Below are 16,813 nucleotides of genomic sequence, written 5' to 3'. Positions count from 1 at the left end.
CTGGCCAGATTGGAGGCCAGGGAATCTTTAACTAAGTTTCCACTGAGACCTACTCCACTGGGAAACACTAACATAAATTAGAGGGACCGCAGCTCAGGGCCTGACGCTGCGCAGGGGCTGTGTGTGTATGACATATAGCAGGCCCACTGTGGCCCATAGTGAGTAATGGAAGTAATGAAAGTCAATAAATCAGTGACAGGTTCTGAAGCAGTAAGTGTTTAGGACAGTTATAGAGCCTCACTAAATTAACTGGTCCATGCACCCCCACAAGACCGTTCTCCAGCACTTGCTTGCCAACACCACACACTTATGCAGGACTTTTATTTTGTGAGGTGATGAAGAAACTAAGCAGCAGACCAACATTTTAGAAAAGACTGTATAATAATAGGCAAACTTTCCTATAAACAGTTTCCCTGAAATTCCAAGGTGAACAGGGACCAACACCCTGACAAACCAGTAAAGTTTCAATTTGATTTTTTATTCAACATACTAACTGACTAACAGGGCTCTTTACAGAGGAGAGATCAGAAATGTCTGTCAGTGTGATATTCTCCTCACCGTCACGGACTTGTTAAAAACCTCCAGCTTTAGTCCATAACAAACAGGTTTATAGAAAACATATGACATAAACTAACGTATTTCGTAACTATAAGACAGAGAAATCAAACACTGTTTCCCATAATTTCTTAGTTTATTGCTTTTAAAAGCTTCCTTGTGAAATCATCTTTACCTCAGAATGCATGAGACAAACATAGCCTCGCCCAACATGATGCTCATTTCATAGCAGATGGTAAACATGTTCAAAACAACGTACAATATATAGGTTAAGATCATATAAAAACATATTACAAAACTTGACAAAAATAAAAAGTCACCACCACAATATACGTGTGAGTGTGTTATTTCAGATTGAGAAGTATAGAGCTAAGGTTCAATGACAAGAAGGTGAGTGTAGGGTCAGTTGTTCTGTGCATCTCCTGCAGCAGCAGATGAAGAGAGCAGAGCTCAAACAGCCGCCTGTTCTTCCTGTGAAAACCAGAAAACAGAGTGCATGTAACACTGAGTCTATGAATGATACTATACCTAGCACCACATGTGTTACAAATACACGGGATCTTGTAATAATCGGTCCTATATTCTTAGGTCCTATATTACTAGATATTCTTAGGTCCTATACTACTAGATATTCTTTGGTCCTATATTACTAGATATTCTTTGGTCCTATATTACTAGATATTCTTAGGTCCTATATTACTAGATATTCTTAGGTCCTATATTACTAGATATTCTTAGGTCCTATATTACTAGATATTCTTAGGTCCTATATTACTAGATATTCTTAGGTCCTATATTACTAGATATTCTTTGGTCCTATATTACTAGATATTCTTAGGTCCTATATTACTAGATATTCTTAGGTCCTATATTTATAGATATTCTTAGGTCCTATATTACTAGATATTCTTAGGTCCTATATTACTAGATATTCTTAGGTCCTATATTACTAGATATTCTTTGGTCCTATATTACTAGATATTCTTTGGTCCTATATTACTAGATATTCTTTGGTCCTATATTACTAGATATTCTTAGGTCCTATATTACTAGATATTCTTAGGTCCTATATTACTAGATATTCTTAGGTCCTATATTACTAGATATTCTTAGGTCCTATATTACTAGATATTCTTAGGTCCTATATTGCTAGATATTCTTAGGTCCTATATTGCTAGATATTCTTAGGTCCTATATTACTAGATATTCTTAGGTCCTATATTACTAGATATTCTTTGGTCCAATACAGAGTTAAATAGAGGGTTCTGCTGGAAGGTGCTGAGGGTCACCTCTCATTTACAGCCTGACAACATTCATCACAACCTATACAGCAAACCATGACATCATCTACCGACACAATACCCAGGGGTTCCCAACTCCGCTAATGGTGTGGTGTGTGTGTGTGGGGGGGGGGTCAGGTTTTGGTTCCAACCTTGCAATAACATGCCTGATTTAGCTAATCATGATTCTGAGTCCAGACTGAAGAACATGATCAGTTTGTCTCACCTGATCTTGGAGAGTTTCTGTAGGATGATGGAGAGTTTTTCCAGAAGAGGAAGTTCTAGTCTGGGGTTCTTCACAAGGAGAGCTGCAGTACGGAAGAACTCTTCAGTGCTGCAAGCACACAGGAACTCAGACAGATACCCTGCAGAGAGGGAAACACTTAGATAGGTATACAGAAGGACGGACAGACAGTTGCTCTGAAGAACCTTACGGTAACTGTTAACTGAAGACGATGTGGGTGATGAAACAACGGAAGCCATTTATTTTATATGGAGGGAGAGACGTAGACGGGGGGACCGGTGGGCGATGCGAACATGGGCGAGAGAGGGTTAACAGGGCGGGACCTAAGTTATGGAAAGCTGAACTTCATGCAAACTCTATGATCTTGCGGTGCGATTGACCAATCGAAGCTCACTATAGCTTCCAGCCTACTGGATTGGCTATTCATGCATAGCACTATCTAGCATGCTTGCTAGCACCCACATGAGGGTGAAACTAGCGTGGCTATTCAAATGATTGATGATAGTTAACAGGCACTGTTACACACAGGCAGACAGACAGTTCCACTGAAGAACCCTACACAGTCCTGTCTACTCCTGTTAACCTGCTCAGTCATCCCATCATCGGGCCTATAACTGTACAACCAGCCTATGCTGCGAGCAGAATGGACCAGGAACCCAGCTGAAGAGTTCCAGTCCTAGTACAGATGCTAATCAATTCTACTCAGCAAACGAGAGTAAATCTACATGATTTCAGGTCAAGCAGAGTCCATATTGTCAGTGTTAACTCTGTCTTACAGGTAGGCATAGATCTCAGCATGTTTCTCTCAGATAAGTCAAATCAGAGCCAGTCAGGCAGTATGGTAAAAGTCTGGACAGACTACAATCACAACCATAAGTGTACAGTCGTGGCCAAAAGTTGAGAATGACACAAATATTAATTTCCACAAAGTTTGCTGCTTCAGTGTCTTCAGATATTTTTGTCAGATGTTACTATGGAATAATGAAGTATAATTACAAGCATTTCATAAGTGTCAAAGGCTTTTATAGACAATTACATGAAGTTGATGCAAAGAGTCAATATTTGAGGTGTTGACCCTTCTTTTTCAAGACCTCTGCAATCCGCCCTAGCATGTTGTCAATTAATTTCTGTGCCACATCCTGACTGATGGCAGCCCATTCTTGCATAATCAATGCTTGGAGTTTGTAAGAATTTGTGGGGTTTTGTTTGTCCATCTGCTTTTTGAGGATTAAGTTCTCAATGGGATTAAGGTCTGGGGAGCTTCCTGGCCATGGACCCAACATATTGATATTTTGTTCCCCGAGCCACGTAGTTATCATTTTTGCCTTATGGAAAGGTGCTCCATCATACTGGAAAAGGCATTGTCACCAAACTGTTCGGCTGTGTTCTTAGGCAAAATTGTGAGTGAGCCCACTCCCTTGGCCGAGAAGCACCCCCACACATGAATAGCCTCAGGATGCTTTACTGTTGGCATGACACAGGACTGATGGTAGCGCTCACCTTGTCTTCTCCGGACAAGCTTTTTTCCGGATACCCCAAGCAATCGGAAAAGGATTCATCAGAGAAAATGACTTTACCCCAGTCCTCAGCACTCCAACCCATGTACCTTTTGCAGAATATCAGTCTGTCACTGATGTTTTTCCTGGAGAGAAGTGGCTTTTTTGCTGCCCTTCTTGACACCAGTCCATCCTCCAAAAAGTCTTCGCCTCACTGTGCGTGCAGATGCACTCACACCTGCCTGCTGCCATTCCTGAGCAAGCTCTGTACTGGTGGTGCCCCGATCCCACAGCTGAATCAACTTTAGGAGACGGTCCTGACGCTTGCTGGACTGTCTTGGGCTCCCTGAAGCATTCTTCACAACAATTGAACTGCTCTCCTTGAAGTTCTTGATGATCCGATAAATGGTTGATTTAGGTGCAATCTTACTGCCAGCAATATCCTTGCCTGTGAAGCCCTTTTTGTGCAAAGCAATGATGATGGCACGTGTTTCCATGCAGGTAACCATGGTTGACAGAGGAAGAACAATGATTCCAAGCACCACCCTCCTTTTGAAGCTTCCAGTCTGTTATTCAAACTCGTATCAGCATGACAGAGTGGTCTCCAGCCTTGTCCTCGTCAACACTCACACCTGTGGTAACGAGAGAATCACTGACATGATGTCAACTGGTCCTTTTGTGGCAGGGCTGAAATGCAGTAGAAATGTTTTTGGGGGATTCAGTTCATTTGCATGGCAAATAGGGACTTTGCAATTAATCTGATCACTCTTCATAACATTCTGGAGTATCTGCAAATTTCCATCATACAAACTGAGGCAGCAGACTTTGTGAAAATGTATATTTGTGTCATTCTCAAAACTTTTGGCCACGACTGTAGAATATGTGACAAAGTCATTGATCCAACATGACACAGTACTTCTCATAACCAACAGAGAACTGCCCCAAAATTACTACACATTTCTATTTTTACAATCAACACATTTTATTTTACGAGTTCAGTTGACTGAGAACACATACTCTCACACAAAAAACACGTACAAAAACCTGGGGGATTCAATTCAAACATTTATTTTCTCTGTGATAGGTTCAATAGGGAATAAAGGAGCAGAGTAATTTGTGGGGTAATTGTGCATGAAAAAGCAATCTGTTTTAGAGACAGCCTCATGGTGTTACTGTAGCTACTGTACTTTAGCAGACTGGCAGAGACCCAGGAGGACCATCCCTGTTACTGTAGCAGAGAGCTAGACACCTCCATCTGGTCCCTAGCCTCTCCTCTCCTCAGGCTCTTTCAGCCTTATTGTATGTGGGACAGGGGAGAGAAACTTCAAACACTATGGGTCAGTGGTAGAATGGTCCATGTCCAGACTGATTTAGGGTGGAGGGGGTTCTCTTTATGGTCCCCCCTGGTTCTCCCCCTGTCTCTATAGGACACATGGACTGGATTACTGTAATATAGCCTGAGAGCGTTATATGGGGGCTTTGCCTTGGGCACAGACACTAAGCAGGCCTACTGTAGGACAGGACACACTCTGGGGAGAGGGTGACCTGCAGGTGTGAACCAGACCTCTGTGTGTGTGTGTGTGTGTGTGTGTGTGTGTGTGTGTGTGTGTGTGTGTGTGTGTGTGTGAGACACTACGCAGACGTACTGTATAAAGGCGTCCGCATGCTTCCCATCCAAAACAGTTTGTGCACATACATTTTGTGACATTTTTGTTAGTTTTGTCTTTGGGTGTTTGTGCCAAAAGATGTTTTCTTGAGGCAACAGTAGGGGTTCTTCAGTGAAGTTTTTGTTGTCATTCAAAGAGAGACAACATGTTTTCATGCAAACATTTTTACTTGAGAAATACTGTACCAAACATCTTAGGCAAAAAACATAAAAATTCATGACATTTCTAGTGTCTTAGATTCATTCAGACCATTTTGAGGAAATGTATACTGGCTATGGCGTCTCAAGATGGACAGTAGTTTTGCCAATTTTTTCTGATTATTTAAGCAAAAGTCTTAAGGGAGTATGCGAGGCACAGACGTTCACTTTGCCTAGCCGAGTTCTGCTAGGACCAAACCCAACCCAGTATGCAGGCGTCTTAACAGGGCAGCCACAGAGGGGAAATTGAGTTGACCTTCTGGTGTGAACTGCATGAAGGAACCCAGCCATACCGAACTGTACAGGGCTCGAGGAGGCTGCATTGTAGGCAGACACTGAGCAAGCCTGCAGTAGTACAAGACAGGGGAGGTGTGTCAAGCGGTTTAATGGTGACCTTCAGGTGTGAACCCCAACTCTCCGTCATGGCCTCACTCACACTCACCTCATTACTCCCCTGTAAACCACGCTAATCACCAGCTCTCCCCCATAAATCATAGTGGGGTGCTGAGATCTCCAACTGCCACACTAGACCAAGAGCTTAGCTCTGCTCAGTCTCTCACACACACACACACACACACACTTTGTTCAGTGTCAGCCAATGACACAAATTAGTCAAACATGAAGCACATAATAGGAGCATACTGTAACTGTACTGTTATGGAGAGAGTATATTGTGGTGGGAATCTGTGGGGTGTCTCCATACTCATGGGGCTTTGTGCTGCACTGACTGATGGTGGCAGGTATCTTAGTGGTTCGAGCGTTGGGTCAGTAACCAAAGGGTTGCTAGCTCGAATCCCCGAGCAGACCAGGTGAAATCTCTCGATCTGCCCTTGAGCCAAGGCACTTAACCAGGGTCGGCGTCAGTGGCCGTGACCCCACTCTCCGAGGGTGTCTCAAGGGGAGTGGGATATGCATTTCACACCACACACAGGTTACCTTTGATTAATAGTGAGAGAAGTAGTGTATCTATACTTACGTGACTCTGTGCTGAGCTGCAGTAGGATGTCTAGGGGGGTCTGCAGCCCCCCCTTCCCTCCCCGGAGCAGGGCTAGGAGGACAGACACTCCCCCGTACTGAAGAAACAGCCCCCGGACATCCACACACACCAGGTCACTGTGGAGGGAGTCCAACACCTGGGCTAGGATGTCAGCTGGAGGGAAAAAAGGAGTTAGGTCACACAGACAACCTGGACGCTGCCACTGAAATCCAACCCACATCTCTCTGCTACTAACACTTATCCCATCCCAGCTGGAGGCTCACCTCGACTTGGGAGATCAGTGAACAGGTCTGTCTAAAGCCCCAGGGATAAATCACACTGGAGCTGACACTCTGAATGTGACCCTGACAAACTGCTGTTATGTCTGCTTGCTCCTCTCTCCCCTAGTCAGAGCCGTACAGACAGGAGTAGTGGATAATGAACAACCCAGTATAAGCAGACAGAGTGAGAGTGGCTAGGAGAGACATCCTGGTTACTGAGAAGTCATCTTTATGGGGCCTGTGTCACTGATGATCTCCAGATACACAGCACTGTAGTCTGTAACTGACCTAGCCAGGGGGCTGGAGGGGTACACCAGAACCCCCCTGACCCAAAGCCTGCCTGCCTGCCTCCCTCTCTCTCTCTGGTCCAAACCCATTAAGGCACTGAGTTTCCAGAAATAATTGTTTTCTTTACACAACCCAGACCCACAGCCAAGTGTCTGTCTGTCTGTCTGTCTGTCGACAGGTTTTTATTAGTTCAGATGTTTTTCTGTAGACGGTTAAAAACTTTTTGGAGCTTGATACCTCAGTCTGACATGGTACTGATTAAAGAAATAAGAAGAAATATTCTTCCTATATGAACAAACCAGTTTCATGTCCATCCAGAGACCGAGCTGAGTCAACCTGGCAGAAGGCTTGCTCTTTGGGGGTTTAGGCTTGGGTTGCTGTTAAGAACTTGCTTACAAATGTATTTGTGAAAATCACGAAACAAATAACATTTGATTGGTTGGGATTGATTGATAGCTGCACGGCTCTCTATAGAGCACAGTACTACTGTATGAGTTACACTCACTAGAAAGAGACAATTAAATAAACCTGTATACATAAACAATGGAAAACCACACTGCCCTCTGCTGGGGACTTCACATAACTACACCAAAAACCGAATTGAGACATATCACAGGATATTCCTTGGATTTAGGAAGAATATAGAATTATTGGATAAGTGTTTGCATTAGACGTTGTGTGTATATGTAGTGTAGCAGGGTTTTACCCTGGGTGACGGTCCTGAGGATGATGAGGGAGGACAGGAGACGTGTGTGGGGACAGAGGCTCCTGTGCAGCGAGGGAGGTAGAGGAGGGCCCCTGGTCTTCAGAGGGCCACTGGGGTCCTGCTGCTGGGTCGGAACCCTGGACACCTCCTCCCCCAGACGCCGCAAAGTGGACGACAGAGCCACTGGCTACATACAGAGATACACGTACTCACAGTTAGTCAGTGGGAGTTCAGCATTGTGATCATGTTTCTGGCCTTGTGGTTCACCCTCAACACGTTGCTATAATACTACAGCATGAGATTCCAGTTTAAACATCAAGTAGTTGCCCTGACACTGCCAGACAAACAAACACGCTCCCCACGTTTCAGTTCTGAGATGTGTTGGATCCGGGATGGCATCCATGCTTGTTGTTGACTATCTGGGCTGGGAATATTCATTGAGAACCAGACAGAGATTCTATCCAGTTGGGTCTGAGCCTCTCTCTGTCAGTGCGATATCTGTTCTCCAGAGACACACACACAGCCTGTTCTACATAGGGCTAATAAAACCTGATAACTTCTAATGTACCCCACACGAATTAACCACATACTGGCCGCCAGGCCAGCACAGGACACAGTCCAACACAAGGGATTCAATAACAATGTTTACAGCATGAAAACAAAATTCTACTTTCTTCTCACAGCTGGGAAGACAATGCATTCTCAGTTTGTGGTGTGTAGTGTTGTGTTGTTGTGTGGTGTTGTGTAATTACCTGTATGCTGTTGTCTATCTCTCTCAGGCTCCAGTATATAAACTTGATCAGGGACAGGGTACCAGAGGGGTCTGGTGATGCAGAGGACTGCTGCAGCTGCTCAACCAACAGAGGCAAAACCTAGAGACAGGAGATCAACAACACAATATAAACAACAAAACACTGGATCAACACAAAGCCTGGGACATCATAACAAGATAAACACATTGCGTAATAAGCCAAAACGACCCCCTGGACAAGTCCAGTTCTCCCACCTTAGAGCACCTGTCGAGGAGAGAGACCACTGGTGACGTGTGCTGCTGACCCTGGGCTGTTCTGCTGTCTCCTGCGACTGGAGGAAACGTCTCTCTGTCTAGAATCCAATCCAATAGCAAAGCCAGCAGCCTGAGAGGGGTGGGACTTACACTACCCTGCAGAATGAGACAACCAGTTACCAGTATGGTTAGAGACTGGCCATGCTAAATTGTGTGTTTTCCAAACAGCCACATTGACAGGAAATTGGACTTTATAAGGTAGTTAGAAACAACCACCACCACTGTTGATTAGAATAATTACGGTACCAGTCTATGAGTCTTCATCAGGGAGTATGTGTGGGGTTAGGGCTGCATTAGTTACAATCACAGTTAACACAGTAATAACACTAGTAGTTAGTACCCACCATTCCCAGTGGAAATGCCATATACACACCTTGGCTGGCTTGGAGGTTGCTTTTTTCTCAGGTTTAGAAGGTTTGGACTCAATGGCCTTCTGACAAACGTTCCCTCTCCCCTTCTGTGCCATGGAGTATTCATACTTCCTCTAGAGAGAGAGAGAAAATCACATGTAACTGAACAGACAGTATGTATAGGGGTTGAGGGTCTAAATAACACAGGTCTATTTTGCTTGTTGTGTGTCTTCCTACCTGAAGGTTCTCTAGCCGAGCCTGGACCTTCCTGAACTGGTTCTCCAGACGCTTGTTCTGCTCACTCAGCTCATTCAGCTGAACACAATACAATACAAACAGTTAAACACTTTTATTCAGAGCAACTCACTACACAAAGTTCTAACTAAGTGATCAATCAGAACCAGCGCCCTCCTGTGGTCAGTTGAGACAGTCATACAGTGCCTTTCAGAAAGTATTCACAGTTTTGAGTCAATAAGTATTCAACCTCTTTGTTATGGCAAGTCTAAATCAGATCAGGAGTAAATATTTGCTTAACAAGCCACATAATAAGCGGCATGGACTTACTCTGTATGCAATAATAGTGCTTTATTATTTATTTACTTTACTAGGCAAGTCAGTTAAGAACAAATTCTTATTTACAATGCAGCCTATCCCGGCCAAAAAGAGACGCCGCGAGGCCAGTTGTGCGCTGCCCTATGGGACTCCAAATCACGACCGGTTGTGACGCAGTCCAGGATCGAACCAGGGTCTGTAGTGACGCCTCTAGCACTGAGATGCAGCGCCTTAGACCGCTGCGCCACTCGGGAGCAACATGATTATTGAATCACTACCTCATCTCTGTACCCCACACATACAATTATCTGAAAGGTCCCTCAGTTCGAGCAGTGAATTTCAAACACAGATTCAACCACAAAGACCAGGGAAGTTTTCCATTGCCTCGCAAAGAAGGGCACCTATTGGTAAAAAAAATCATGGTGAAGTTATTATTTACACTTTGGATGGTGTATCAATACACCTCTTCAAAGATACAGGTGCCCTTCCTAACTCACTTGGCGAAGAGGAAGGAAACCGCTCAGGGATTTCACCATGAGGCCAATGGTGACTTTAAAACAGTTAGAGTTTAATGGCTGTGATGAGAGAAAACTGAAGATGGATCAACAGCATTGTAGTTACTCCACAATACTAACCTAAAAGTGAAAAAAAGGAAGCCTGTACGGAATAAAAAATATTCCAAAACATGCATCCTGTTTGCAACAAGGCACTAAATTATTACTGCAAAAAGTGCAGCAAAGCAATTAACTTTGTGTCCTGAATACAAAGGGTTATGTTTGGGACAAATCCAATACAACACATTACGGAGTATCACTCTCCATATTTTCAAGCATAGCGGTGGCTGCATCATGTTATGGGTATGTTTGTAATCGTTAAGGACTGTGGAGTTTTCAGGATGAAAAGAAATTACTGAATGGAACTAAGCACAGGCCAAATCCTAGCAGAAAACCTGGTTCTGTCTGCTTTCTACCAGACACTGGGAGACAAATTCACCTTTCAGCAGGACAATAACTAAAGGCCAAATCTATACTGGAGTGTGTGTGTGTGTGTGTGTGTGTGTGTGTGTGTGTGTGTGTGTGTGTGTGTGTGTGTGTGTGTGTGTGTGTATATATATATATATATATATATATATATATATATATATATATATATATATATATATATATATATATATATATATATATATATATATATATATATATATATAGTACGCACGTCACACAGACATACATACATATATATATTTATATAAATATACATACATATACTGTGCCTTTGGAGAGTATTCATGACACATGATTTTAGGTTAAAAGCAGCCAGCTGAAGCAGATGCTTGCCTGTTTCTTCATGTTGTCATTGAGTTCCTTGATGGAGTTGAAGCTGGACTTTAACCTCTTGTTCTCTCTGGTTTTCTCGCTCAGCTGCTCCTGTAGCTGACTCACCTCCTCACTACGGCTCTGACGGAATACAAACATTTTCAGAACTACTCACACAACGCACTTTTTAAAAAACTGTGAAGAGATCATATTCAACCTTGAGGGATTGCTGAAGATGTGTGTTTACCTCCTCTTGCTGTAGCAGTCTGTTCTCTCTGTCCTGGAGCTGGGCCGACCACTGCAGCTGGCTCAAACGTTCTGCCTGTAGTTGTTGGTAGATGTGCAGCATCTCCTGGTAAACCTGTCCCATCACTGAGGGGCAGGAGGGGGAGAGGACAGGGGAGGACTGCTTCTGCCTCACCCCTCTCCCCCCTTTCTCCCCCCTCACCTCCTCTTCTCTGGCCAGGCCTACGGTGGACTCAGTCTCTCGGGAGCCCAAGGTACGGGCCAGGCTGGAGGGCAGGGTCACATCTGAAACAGAAGAACTCATATACTGTTTTTTTGTCAAGTGTTTTCAGTTTGAAGAAAGCAGTATTGGTATGATTCGTATGATTATTATTAATATGAATATAATACCTTTATTATCAACATAAAAACAATGCATTCTCTTGCTACATCTGTTGAGACATGCTGAACGTAAGAAGACCCGACACACACCTGTCTCTGTGTAGTGGGTCTGTGTGTCCAGGAGAGGGCTGAAAATATAGTTCTCACTCAGGTCCTCCTCACTGTCATCCCGACTACAGTCACTGTACAACCTGGGTAAGCAGACAGGTACACGTCAGTGGCATATAGTAGCTTGGCCCCATCAATTATAACACAAGGTGTTGGTCTGACAGAAATGCCTGGAGAAAGACTGACCTGTCTGGAGGGTTGGTAACAGCCTGGAACAGCTCCTGTAAGGCTCTATTGTAACCGCTCATCTCCCTGGTGGTGGTGCGTCTAGACCTGGGGGACTTCACAACTCTCTGCTGCCCACCATGGTAGTGTCTTCCACTCAGCGCAGGTGCTTTCTGCTCTGTAGAGACCTGTCAAAAGGCAATAATGAGCTATAGCATGTTCAGTCACTGCAACGTACGTGCGTGCACAACCTAGTACTAGTAATAACAAGCCAACTAACGTTAGCTAACTAACAAAGTCGATAACGTTAGCTAGCTAGAGTTAGCTGGTTTGCTTCTTCTCTTGGTAACGACTCCGAGTGATCCAGCGAGCTAGCAAACACAGATAGCTAGCTGGAGCACTCGGGGTCGTTACCAAGGGAACAATCAAACCTGCTAGCTAGTTACTGTAAACTAGCTAAATATTTAGCTCGTTTGCTTGTTAGCTATATACACATTACTAACCCGTTTCCTTTCCAGATATTTCATTTTCAGCCTCTCAACCGTAACGTCCAACTCGCTCCCTGACGATTCGTTGTTCATCTTGGAGGTTTCACACAGATGTATTGTTTAACAACAAACTCCAAAAGCAGTCAACTTGTTGTCAGTTTGAATTATGTGCATTTTTCCTAAACCGGAAATGAAAAACCTACAAGTCTGCTGTCATCCTGAGGGCGGCGCCATTACACAATACATACATATACACATACCTATTCTGACGTTGTGCTTGTGTTGCAGTTTGAGGGACCGTCACTGCTGTTGGAGCCTTCTGTGCTCAGTGCTTGGATGAATCTATCAACCTGTTCCACATTCTGTAAAATAATACATTCACATGCATACATTATTAAGATACTGTTAAGACCAGCTATTCTTTGCCTCAGAATGATGTAAATTTGTATTAGTTCCTCACCCAGATGGTATTTAAATGCATATAGGTTAACGGTGAGATATGATTCCTACTGTATGAATCATAACATAACTCATCTTTAGATATAGATACATAAATACCATCTGGGTGTGGAGGGAACCATAGTCTGAGGTAACAGAACCATCAGAGGGGAGGCACGTTCTGTTGGGGAGGCATCATCTGATGGAACTCTTCCATAACACCATGACTCCCCTCTTTCTGGCATCGTTTTCTTTTCAAGAGGACACACTGTATCAAATTAACATTTTCAAATCTTGTCATTGTGTTGTTTATTTCAAAAACAAATCTCCTTACATTTGCCTCACAAACATTACCCTCTGTACTTACAGTAAGAAAAGCATTCATACCATATTCTAAGTTTATGAGTGGGAGTTAAATAATCAGTATTCTAGCACCTCCTCTCTTAATGACACACTTATTCGCTTGCTGTGCCTGGATCAGAGCTCTCTGTGCTATGGGTGGAGGACAATGGTGGAGCAACTTTCTCAGCTCTCTTTAATCAGCTATAGAGATCTCTGTATTAAGACACAGAATATAAAGCACCCATATGGCATATAAACACAAAAGTTGCACTGTAGAAGTGGAATATCTAGCTTATTAACAACACTAATTGAGTATCATAATAACTTTAAATCACTACTTTTGTAGCATCAACAAAAACAATGATCACAACAAATATTGTTTGGAGTCAAAAACTTTTGATATGTTATATTTCAGATATGTCTACTAGCTTGGGGAGGTTGGTAGTTATAGAACAGACAGAAACACCATGATCAGCTATTCTCAGACCTTGCAATGATCGAGGCTGATGGTTTAAGTCCAGAGTTTCGTCCTACAGTTTAATCAGTTTCTGTCTGTTCATTTAAACATCGTCCCTTCAATGTCATTAAACACCATCCCGACTACGGCAGTAACCCAATCAAACATCAAGGAGCGTGGCTCTCTATAAATGGACTCTTATGGATCTGAGGTCCTCTTAACTTTCCTCCAAAGCTCAGCAATGTGCCAGTCCCATTAGACTAACCTGGCTGAAGTGTCCATTACTCTTGGCAGAGTATTACAGGTAATTTCCTCCGGGTAAAGATTTAAAGTCTCTTGTGTTTATTCTGTTGATAGTCTCTGATCTCAGGCAGTCGGATGCTACCCCAGATCCAACACAACTCTGAACTGAATGGCGTGCACATGCTTGCGTGTGTGTGTGTGCTTGCATGTAACATTACAACAACCGAACATCGTTATTAACCTATAGAAGTACGATAGCGCCATCCCTGTGACCGGGTATGGTAACTCTTGAAATTCCTTCGGTCACTAAAGATTTACAGTGCCTCCAGAAAGTATTCACGCCCCTGGACTTTTTCCATATTTTGTTGTATTACGGAGTGGGATTAAAATGGATTTCATTGTAATTGTTTGTCAATGATCTACCCAAAATACTCTGTGGTGGATTTAAAAAAAAAATCATTTGTAAAAACTTTATAAAAAATAAAACACTCATATTTCTTGATTAGATAAGTATTCAACCCCCTTAGTTAATACATGTTAGAATCACCTTTGGCAGCGATTACAGCTGGGAGTCTTTCTGGGTCTCTTTCCACTCCTGGATTGTACAATATTTGCATTATTCTTCTTTTTTCAACTCTTCACGCTCGCTCAAGTTGGATGTTAGTCATTGGTAGACAGCCATTTTTAAGTCTTGCCATAGATTTTCAAGCAGATTTAAGTCAAAACTGTAACTAGGCCTCTCAGGAACATTCAATGTTGTCTTGGTAAGCAACTTCAGGACATCCAGTGCCTTCAGAAAGTATTCACACCCCTGACTTTATCCACATTTCGTTGTTTTACAGCCTGAATTTAGAATTGGTTAATATTAGATTTTGTGTGCATGGCCTGTACACAATACTGTTAAAGTTTACAATTTAAAAAAATTAAATGCTAAACTGTCTTGATTCAAAAAGTATAACCTCTTTATTATGACAAGCCAAAATAAGTTCAGGAGAAAAAATATACTTAACAAGTCCCATAATAAGTTGCATGGACTCACTCTGTGTACAATAAAGTGTTTATCGTGATTTTTGAATGACTACCTCATCTCTGTACCCCACACATACAACTATCTATAATGTCCCTCAGTTGAGCAGTGAATTTCAAACACAGATTCAACCACAAAGACCAGGGTAGTTTTCCAATGTCTTGCAAAGAAGACTACCTATTGGTAGATGTGTAAAAAAGCAGACATTGAATATCCCTTTGAGAATTGTGAAGTTACATAATTACACTTTGGATGGTGTCACGGATCCCTCCGGAATTTTCATTATGCACACCTGTCCCCTATTCCCACTGATTGGTACTTGTATAAGTGTGCCCTTTGGTTTCCATTGGGCTGTCCATTATCGGTACAATGTCCATTGGTGCGTGTGAGTACCTGTGCTGTGTGTTTAGGCTTTCATGCCATTGTGGATTGCGCAGATGATTACAGGTCTCATCCCGTGTGTTAATCATTGTGCGCGTGTGTTATTTATTCAAGTTACTCTTCTCGCTTTTGTTTTGGGTTTCTACCCTGTTTTTTGTTACGTGTTTGTTTGGTCTTCGTTCCCGTGCCTTTACACGGCACGCCGTAATTTGGGCTTAATTTTAAAAACTATTACGCATTCCTGTGCCTGTCCCCCGAATCTCTTCATACCAACGTGACAGTATCAATACACTCAGTCACAACAAAGATACAGGCACCCTCCAAACTCCAATGCCAGAGAGGAAGGAAATTGCTCAGGGATTTCACCTTGAGGCCAATGGTTACTTTAAAAAAGTTAGAGTTTATTGGTTTTATTGGAGAAAACTGAGGATGGATCAACAACATTGTAGTTACTCCACAATACTAACGTAATGGACAGTGAGGCACTAAAGGAAAACTGCAAAAAATGTGAATACAAAGAGTTAGGTTTGGGGCAAATCCAACACATCACTGAGTGCCACTCCTTATATTTTCAAGCATGGTGGTGGCTGCATTTTGTTATGGGTATGTTTGTCATCAGCAAGAATAGAGTTTTTTTTAGGATGAAAATGAAATAGAGCCAAGTACAGGCAAAATCCTAGAGAAAAACCTGGTTGAGTCTGCTTTCCAAGAGATACTAGGAGACAAATTCAGCGTTCAGCAGGACAATAACCTAAAACACAAGGCCAAATATACACTGAAGTTGCTTACCAAGATGCCATTGAATGTTCCTGGAGTGGCCTAGTTATAGTTGACTTAAAATATATGAATAGACTTGAAAATGACTGTCTAGCAATGATCATCAACCAACTTGACAGAGCTTGAATACTTTTTTTAAGAATGTGCAAATATTGTACAATCCTGGTGTGCAAAGCTCTTAGAGACTTACCCAGAAAGAGTCACTGTAATTGCTGCCAAAGTTGATTCTAACATGTATTGACTCAGGGGGTTGATACTTAGTTTGAAATTGTGTTTTATTTTGTGTAGATGTGTGAGAAAAAATGTAAGTAAAATGTAATCCATTTTGAATTCAGGCTATAACACAGCAAAATGTGAAAAAAGTCAAAGGGTATGAATACTTTGAGGGCACTGTAAAGTTAATTTCTTTTCCACATTTTTTGCAGTTTTACTTTAGTGACTTGTTGCAAACCGGATGCATGTTTTGAAATATATTTATTCTGTACAGGCTTACTTTTTTTCACCCTGTAAATGAGTGTAGTATTGTGGAGTAACTACAATGTTGATCCATCCTCAGTTTTCTCCTATCACAGCCATTAAAGTTTCAATATGTACAATTTTGGGCGACCCTGTCACGCCCTGGTCTTAGTATTTTGTGTTTTCTTTATCTATTTGGTCAGGCCAGGGTGTGACATGGGTTTTTGTATGTGGTGTGTTTTGTCTTGGGGTTTTTTCATAGGTATTGGGATTGTAGCTTAGTGGGGTGTTCTAGCTTAGTCTATGGCTGTCTGAAGTGGTTCTCAATCA

At 42.5% G+C, this 16,813-nt stretch overlaps 1 protein-coding gene across 1 annotated transcript; it reads right to left on the bottom strand.

Annotated features, from left to right (window-relative positions):
- Positions 1-509: 509 nt before the first annotated feature.
- Positions 510-12,536, bottom strand: LOC135521138 (coiled-coil domain-containing protein 138-like). The gene is made up of 13 exons (XM_064947074.1): positions 12,378-12,536; positions 11,896-12,062; positions 11,692-11,792; positions 11,222-11,505; positions 10,996-11,115; positions 9,344-9,421; positions 9,130-9,240; positions 8,697-8,852; positions 8,443-8,562; positions 7,691-7,877; positions 6,416-6,589; positions 2,062-2,200; positions 510-1,026 (listed from the first exon to the last, which is right to left on the bottom strand). Exons 1-13 carry the CDS (start codon positions 12,453-12,455, stop codon positions 900-902), a joined length of 1,842 nt encoding a protein of 613 aa, XP_064803146.1. The 5' UTR covers positions 12,456-12,536; the 3' UTR covers positions 510-899.
- Between the last annotated feature and the right edge of the window lie 4,277 nt (positions 12,537-16,813).

The sequence above is a fragment of the Oncorhynchus masou genome, chromosome 29 (assembly GCF_036934945.1).
Source record: "Oncorhynchus masou masou isolate Uvic2021 chromosome 29, UVic_Omas_1.1, whole genome shotgun sequence".
NCBI lineage: Eukaryota > Metazoa > Chordata > Actinopteri > Salmoniformes > Salmonidae > Oncorhynchus > Oncorhynchus masou.
The sequence above is the reverse complement of the archived record's forward strand: the minus strand, read 5'-3'. Positions and strand labels throughout refer to the sequence as shown.

Coding starts and splice junctions, on each gene's coding strand:
- LOC135521138 (XM_064947074.1), bottom strand. CDS start 12,455: ATGAACAACGAATCGTCAGGGAGCGAGTTGGACGTTACGGTTGAGAGG. Junction 6,590..7,690: donor CCTCAGGACCGTCACCCAGG/GTAAAACCCTGC, acceptor TTTTCCCTCCAG/CTGACATCCTAGCCCAGGTG. Junction 1,027..2,061: donor CAGAAACTCTCCAAGATCAG/GTGAGACAAACT, acceptor TGGTTTTCACAG/GAAGAACAGGCGGCTGTTTG.